Genomic DNA, 7744 nt, shown 5'->3' on the forward strand with positions numbered 1-7744 from the left:
AGGTCGATGAGAATGGCAAAATAAGTCGCCTTCGTCGAGAGTGTCCTTCAGATGAGTGTGGTGCTGGAGTTTTTATGGCCAGCCACTTTGATAGACATTACTGTGGCAAATGTTGTCTTACTTACTGCTTCAACAAACCAGAAGACAAGTAATTATATATGAATTAATAAAAGACATGAACTAACTTCAGTTGTTGGATTTTTGATTTTTGAGTACCAAATTGATGGTCACACTATTTCTTTGATAGCACCTCCACAATGCTACTGCCATCGTGTGAATATTGGTTCTTAGGGTTATGTAATGCTGTGGTTCTGTTATCAGCAAAGGATAGGACTTTATTTCTGTCAGTTTCTTGACTTCAGTACTATAGACATTTTGGGCCAGAAAATTATTGGTGGGGGGTACCGTGGGAAGATGAGCAGCATACCTGGCCTCTCCTCATCCCCCTATCTAATTGAGAACCAGTAATTTGTGTTGTTAGTAAGCTTTTAAGAGCTTAGTTTTTAAAAAGTTGTAGCATACTTCTGTTTCATACATGGGCAGTTTAAAGGGTTGTTTGACTTGCCAGTTCAAAATGCAGTCCCTGGGTCATTTCAGTAACTGCATTCTGCAGTAGAAGGGAATAATAACTGAGCATGAACTCTTGGGAATTTTAACTTTAATGTCCTACTCAGAATGAGTGCCTGAAAAGGAAGGATTACTTGGCACTGTTAACACTGAAAAGTAAGACCGTTTCAAGCAGTATTTGATTAGTACCGTATCTTCCCATAGAGTAGCAATTCAGTGAGGATTGATTCACTAGGTAACACTCTAAAGCATAGCACTTGAAAATTTATTAAACTCTGATTGTTACATTTGGTGATATCCTAAAAGTTAATAATTCCCTTTTACATACCATATTGTTAGTCTTCATACGTCTAGATTTCTAGTTGGAGGCATCCTTAAATAATGATTCCTGTTTCTATAGCCCTTTTGACAGTTCCAATACACATGAACACTTGGTAGGACAACTTAGTGCCGTTTGAACCAGTGCTGGCAAATTTGCCTTCCATAAAGCAAAAACAATGTCTTTATGTTTTTAATGTATCTTAAAATCCTGGATCCCAAGAAGTTTTGGCAGGAACTTGCTTTTCTTCATAACAAACAATTTCATCTCCCACTTTAAAGTCTATTTTTTCTTCATCTAAACTGAGACCACAATCCATTCCAGTTTTAATGACTGAAACATCATCTTTGTGGTGTTTCAGGGAGGTTAATGAACCTTTAAAAATAAAAATCAAGTTAGTACAGCCAATAAACAATAGTTAACATCCTACTAAAAGTTTACTGTGGAAATTTACACTAAGTTCTTAATTTTAGAGTCACGTTAATGATGGGACTAAATATCAGGCTAATCCTCCAAAAGTGTGAAGTTTGTGTAAACAACATTAGAATTGTAGCCAAAGATCCTAAATCTCACATTTCAAAAGTAGATTAAGACTAGCTCAACGGCTAGGGTGCCAGCGAAATACATTGGAGCTGGTGAATTCAAATCCAGGCCTGGACCTGCCAAACAACGATGACTACAACCAAAAAATACCCAGGTGTTGTGGCAGACACCTATAGTCCCAGTTACTTGGGAGGCTGAGGCAAGAGAATCGCTTAAGCCCAAGAGGTTGAGGTTGCTGTGAGCTGTGATGCCATGGTACTCTACTGAGGGTGACAGCTTGAGACTTCAAAGAAAAAAGTAATCAACTTCTTGCAGTGGATGGTTCTTGTACTCAGTACTTAAATGAGAAAAACAATATAAACATCAGGTCCAGTTAAAAAAGGATGGGCATGGGCTCGGCGCCTATAGCTCAACCGGCTAAGGCGCCAGCCATGTACACCTAAGGTGGCGGGTTCGAATCCCCAGCCCGGACCCGCCAAACAACAATGATGGCTGCAACCAAGAAATGGCCGGGCGTTGTGGCGGGCGCCTGTGGTCCCAGCTACTTGGGAGGCAGAGGCAGAAGACTCGCTTGAGCCCAGGAGTTGGAGGTTGCTGTGAGCTGAAATGCCACGGCACTCTACCCAGGAGGACAGCTTGAGGCTCTGTCTCAAAAAAAAAAAAAAAAGGATGGGCATGAGGAAGTCATACAATGTAAGTGTTCAAGTTATGCCTAGAAAGGCTGTTTGGGGCCAATTTTTAAAAGCTTAGGAAATCAGCTCTGGAACTGCCAGCCCTGGAAAAGTCATCAGAACCATCAGGGAGGAAGCCCGTCAACTACAGACTGGTTATGAGTTAACAATCACAGAAGTGGCCTGCCCTGGGATCGTGGGAGTAGAAGATAAACAGGTTTTGATGGCTAGATCATAAGCTATTATACAAAGATTTTGATGTTGCTTACCCTTCCAAATAACATGTCCATTACGGATTAATTTAAATTTTTTTTGTTTTTCAAACTGTCCCTTTTGTACTCTGCAGCCAGCCACAGGAACTTTCTTCTTCCCTTCTGTTACAGAGAAAGTAGCTAGTATAGAAGCCTCACCTTTAAGAAAAAAACTGAATTAATGTGCAGAAAACCAAACATTCTGAGAAATTAATGTGCAGAAAACCAAACATTCTGAGAAATTAATGTGCAGAAAACCAAACATTCTGAGAAATAATTTCTGACATTCTGTAGTGTAAGAATTAACAGGCATGAGGAAACTGAACTCATGCATAGAAAGAAATCTTGATTGACACCACCAACTTAATTTTCTTGATGGACATTAGGAATAAAAAAAGTATGAAAATCCTTAACTATTCCTGTTTGCTTCATGAAAACCTAGCTTTCAGCTTTCCTCAATATATTTTGTAGAGCGGATTCTATCATTACTTGACTTACAGTGTTATTTGGTGTGTTTCCCTAGAAGTCCTTATATGACATAGTTTTCAAATTGCTCTTAGCACAATAGCATACGGGTACAAATCTGCATAATTATACTGAGGTAAGAAAAGGCCAAAATAAATCTATGTGGACCAAAAATGGAAAATTAATCTTACCATGAGGAAACAATACCCAAATCACAATTTAAAACTCTTATCAAAATTAAAAGTTAGCTAGGTGCACTGGTGCATGCCTGTAATCCCAGCTACTAAGGAATGTGAAGCAGGAGGATCCCTTGAGATCAGTCCAGGCAACACAGTGAGACTTGTCTCTCAAAAGAAATAAAAAAATTTGCCAAGCATGGTGGTTCATTCCTGTAGTCCCAAGTACTCAGCAGCCTAAGGGGAGGATCACTTGAGCTCATGAGATTGCAGTAAGCTATGATAATGCCACTGCATTCCAGCCTGAACAGAGTTGAGACCTTGTCTCTCAAAAAAAAACTAAAAAAATATGCATGTCGGGAGGAAAAAAGGATAGATAAAACAATTCCATCAATTTTGAATAAATTCTTGCCTTTAATATGGCCAAGGGATGTGCTATTATAGAAGTAACTTGTTTTTCTTTTGTGATTCCTCTGGGCACCTTGGATAGAAAGAGTATTTTAAAATACGAGGGGTGACAATTAAATTCACAATCTTGCCAGTGCGCTTATGTTAGCAGCACTATACAAGTTGATGAAAGTTCTTTTTTCTTTTTTTTTTAAGACAGAGTCTCATTTCTTAACCTTGGTATATCACTGTCTCACAGCTGTTCAAGTCAACGTGTGGCAATGTCTTGCTTGGTGGTATTCATTATTGTTATGTGTTTTGGAGTGTTTAGTTAGAGAATGTGAGAGCTTGAATCAGAGCAATGAACATTAAATTTCTTTTTAAACTTGGCAACAGTGGAAGTGAAATCAGGGACATGTTAAGTCCAAGTTTATGGAGATAGTGCCATGAAGAAAATGGCAGCACACAAATGGATTAAACATTTTTCTGAGAGGAGAGAAAGTGTCACTGATGAAGAGTGATCAGTAATGGACAGAACTGACAAAAATGTTGCAAAAATTAGGTCAAAATTGCATCAAAATTGTCAGCTGACTGTGAGAAGCACAGCCGAGCAAGTAAACATCAATAGAGAAACAGGAAAATCTGAACCGAAAATCTTGGCCTGAGAAAGGCATGTGCAAAAAATGGTCCTGAAGGAGCTCACCAATGAATAAAAGCAAAGGAGAATCAAGATCAAGACATTTTGGAGCAAGATGATGTTTTGAGCTATGTTATCACTGATGAGAAAATGTGTGTACCAATACAACCCTGATACAGGATCGAAATGCACGATAGAAGTCAGCCTATTCTTCATGACCGAAGAAGTTCTGTCAGTCCAAAGTAAGAGTCAAAACCATGTTGCTAATGTTCTTTGATTCAGAGGGACTGTTCATTATAGATTTGTACCAGCTGGACAGTTAACTAAGTTTACTATTCAAAAGTGCTGAAAAGGCTGCATGAAAAGCCAAAAAATAACTTAAACATTTCACCAACAACTTATGGCTCTTGCATCGTGACAATGCACAGCTCATGCAGCACTGCCTGTGAGGAAGTTTTTAGCCAGTGAACAAATAACTGTACTGGAACACCCTCCCTACTCACCTGATCTGGCCCCCAATCACATATTTTTTTACCCAAAGATAAATATTGAAAGGAAAGCATCTTGATGAGATTTCAGACATCAAAGGTAATACAACTGCTCTGATGGCCATTCCAGAAAGTGTTTCAAAATAGTTTTGAAAGGTGGATTAGGCAATGGTGTTGGTGCACAGCTTCATAAGAGTACTTTGAAGGTGGCCATAGTGATATTCAGCAGTGAGGTATGTACCGCTTTTTCTAGGATGTGTTTGCAAACTAACTGTCAGTCCTCGTATTTAACATTGAAATGTAGAATAAATTCTCTTCTCATGGTTGATTTCTCTCTCTACCAGCTCAAGACAAAATCAGTGACTCCTTCTATGATACTGTTCTTTATGCCTCCCATCCTAATTTGTATTCAATTATTTGTTCACGTCTAAGCTTGAGGACAAGTGCTTATCGTATTGATTTTGTGTTCACAGGGCAGGTGTTTATAATACATATAATGTTATAGTGAATGCTCATCTTACGGTAGTCATTTTTTTGTAGAGCACAGACTATGTATTTTAACAGTGAAATACATATCTGCGCTAAACTTTGCTATCAAGTGCTATGTAGGGAATCTAAGATGTGAAGGTTTGAAGACATTCCCTGAACACTCACCTACTGGGTGCTCTTCCACAATGCAGGGCAATCTGCTGCCCAATTCCTCCTGCAAATCTTCAATAAGATGGTAAATGATTTTGTGAAGTTTAATTTTTACTCCTTTTTTTGCAGCGGACTTCTGGATAACATTGCCTGCATTCACATTAAAGCCATATATAACACCTGGCAAGCAGAAATAAAATAATAGAGTCATAGAGATTGTATGACAATCATTTGTCTCTCAAGCAGATTCTTGAATCTAAATTGTTTTATTTCCTTCTTTGTAAATTAAATAGAAATTGTAATTAGGGGAGATGAGAAACTCTATAATTTTTTTCTCACCAAAACTAGTGTATTTTCATTTTTTTTTTGTTGGCATATTATTTATTTTTATTGAATGGTAACTGTGTACATTAATGCACTTCTGGGGTACAGTGTGGTGTTTTCACACACAATCCGAAACACTTCCATCAAACTGGTTAACATAGCCTTCATGTCATTTTCTTGGTTATTGTGTTAAAACGTTCATATTCTACTGACAGAAAGATTCACTTGTACCCTTGTAAGATAATCCATAGAAGTGAACCCTCCAATCCCCCTCCCTCCACCCATTCCCCCCCATCTCCTTCCCCCCCACATAGTCTTAGGTTGTTATTAAGTTATAGCTTTCATATAAAAGGTTTAAATTAATTTCATAATAGGGGTGTGTACATTGGATACTTTTTCTTCCATTCCTGTGATACTTTGCTAAGAAGAACATTTTCCAGCTCCATCCATGTGAACATGAAGGACGTAAAGTCTCCATCTTTCTTTATGGCTGCATAGTATTCCATGGTGTACATATACCACAGTTTGTTGATCCATTCGTGGATCAATGGGCACTTGGGCTTCTTCCATGATCTGGCAATTATGAATTGGGCTGTAATAAACATTCTGATACAAATATCTTTGTTGTAATGAGATTTTTGGTCGTCTGGGAATATACCTAATAAAGGAACTGCAGGGTCAAATGGCAGGTCTATTTTTAGTTCTCTAAGTGTTCTCCAGATGTCTTTCCAAAAGGAGCATATTAGTTTACATTCCCACCAGCAGTGTAGGAGTGTTCCTTTTTCTCCACATCCACGCCAGCATTTCTGGTTTGGGGATTTAGTGATATGGGCTAATCTCACTGGAGTTAGATGATATCTCAGAGTAGTTTTTATTTGCATTTCTCTGATGATTAAGGATGGTGAGCATTTTTTCATATATCTATAGGCTGTGTGCCGATCTTCTTCAGAGAAATTTCTCTTCAAGTCCCTTGCCCACCCTGAGATGGGATCACTCGTTTTCTTCTTGCTAATACGTTTAACTTCTCTATGGATTCTGGTTATTAAACCTTTGTCGGAGACACAACCTGCGAAAATCTTCTCCCATTCTGATGGCTGTCTGCTTGCCTTACTTACTGTGTTCTTGGCTGTGCAGAAGCTCTGTAGTTTGATCAGGTCCCAATAGTGTATTTTTGATGTTGCTTCAATTGCCCGGGGTGTCCTCATAAAATGTTCGCCCAGGCCGATTTCTTCAAGTGTTTTTCCCTACACTTTCTTCTAGTATTTTTATGGTTTCATGTCTTAAGTTTAGTGTATTTTCATATTAAAGAGAATTATATAAATTGAATTGTGGCTTGTTTAACAGGAAAAATTTCTTTTTTCCCCCTTTTTTTCTTTTTTTAAGCCCATAGCACCCAGTATTCCCAGGCAGTCTCCCAACCAGGTACTAAGGAAGCCTGACCCTATTTAGCTTCTGAGATTAAACGAGACTGGGTGTGTTCAAGGTGGTATAACCCAATACCATAGACAGGAAAATTTCTTTGAGTTAAAATCCATTCATTTAAGAAACCTTATTTTAAGTGCCCATAAGTACAAGGTAGTATGCTAAATAAAACTTTTGACTTTCCTACCAGAGGAATAAAAAATTGGCCAACCATGGTGGCTCTCAGTACTTGGGAGGCCAATGAGGTAGGGATCACTTGAGGCTAGGAGTTTGAGACCATCAACCCAGGCAACATAGTGAGACCCTGTCTTTACTGAAAAAATGAGAAAAATTAGCTGATCATGGTGGGTCATGCCTGTAGTCTTAGCTACTTGGGGGCTAAGGCAGGAGGCCCACGGTTACCATAAACTATGCCACTGCACTACAGCCTGGATGACAAAGACCCTATCTCTAAAAAAGAGAAAACAAAGACTGATAAGGTCTGAAATATTATTACTCTGTTTTCATAACAATTCTATCATTAAATTATAATCTTACTGCCTACAATTTTTACGGTTTATACTTAGGAAGCCAGATGGTGAAAAGATATACAAAAATAACAACTTGAAGGGGTACGGAGGGATATAGGGTCTTAAGAGGTAAAGTTCAAGAGTTATTTTAAGAAGTAAAAGATGGAACCAACCATTTTACCAAGAACACATTATCTATTTAACTGCAAATACTTAAGGCCAAAAAAAAGCAAAAGCAAAAAACTCTTGCCTTAAAAACAATTACCCAAACAGTTTAATTGGAAGAGAAACACAATCACCTCGAAAATCTTGTCAAAAAATCATCCAATACTTTCTTTTTTTTTTT

General features: G+C 38.2%; 2 protein-coding genes across 8 annotated transcripts in view; one reads left to right on the forward strand and one right to left on the reverse strand.

Moving 5' to 3' along the window:
* RPS27A (ribosomal protein S27a) overlaps positions 1 to 185 on the forward strand; it is a 3518-nt gene extending 3333 nt beyond the window's left edge. The window contains exon 6 of the mRNA XM_003787926.3: positions 3 to 185. Within this exon, the coding sequence (XP_003787974.1) occupies positions 3 to 152 (150 nt within the window). The 3' untranslated portion in view covers positions 153 to 185. The remainder of the gene's footprint in view (positions 1 to 2) is intronic.
* Positions 186 to 1069: 884 nt separating this feature from the next.
* Positions 1070 to 7744, reverse strand: part of MTIF2 (mitochondrial translational initiation factor 2) — a 31145-nt gene continuing 24470 nt past the window's right edge. For all 7 annotated transcript variants that reach the window (XM_023512112.1, XM_023512115.1, XM_003787927.2 and 4 more), the window contains 3 exons: positions 5159 to 5323; positions 2370 to 2510; positions 1070 to 1261 (listed from right to left, as the gene is read on the reverse strand). In XM_023512112.1, the coding sequence (XP_023367880.1) occupies positions 1089 to 1261; positions 2370 to 2510; positions 5159 to 5323 (479 nt within the window). In that variant the 3' untranslated portion in view covers positions 1070 to 1088. The remainder of the gene's footprint in view (positions 1262 to 2369; positions 2511 to 5158; positions 5324 to 7744) is intronic.

Source organism: Otolemur garnettii, unplaced genomic scaffold, assembly GCF_000181295.1.
Source record: "Otolemur garnettii isolate 467f Iridium unplaced genomic scaffold, OtoGar3 scaffold00024, whole genome shotgun sequence".
Classification (NCBI taxonomy): Eukaryota; Metazoa; Chordata; class Mammalia; order Primates; family Galagidae; genus Otolemur; species Otolemur garnettii.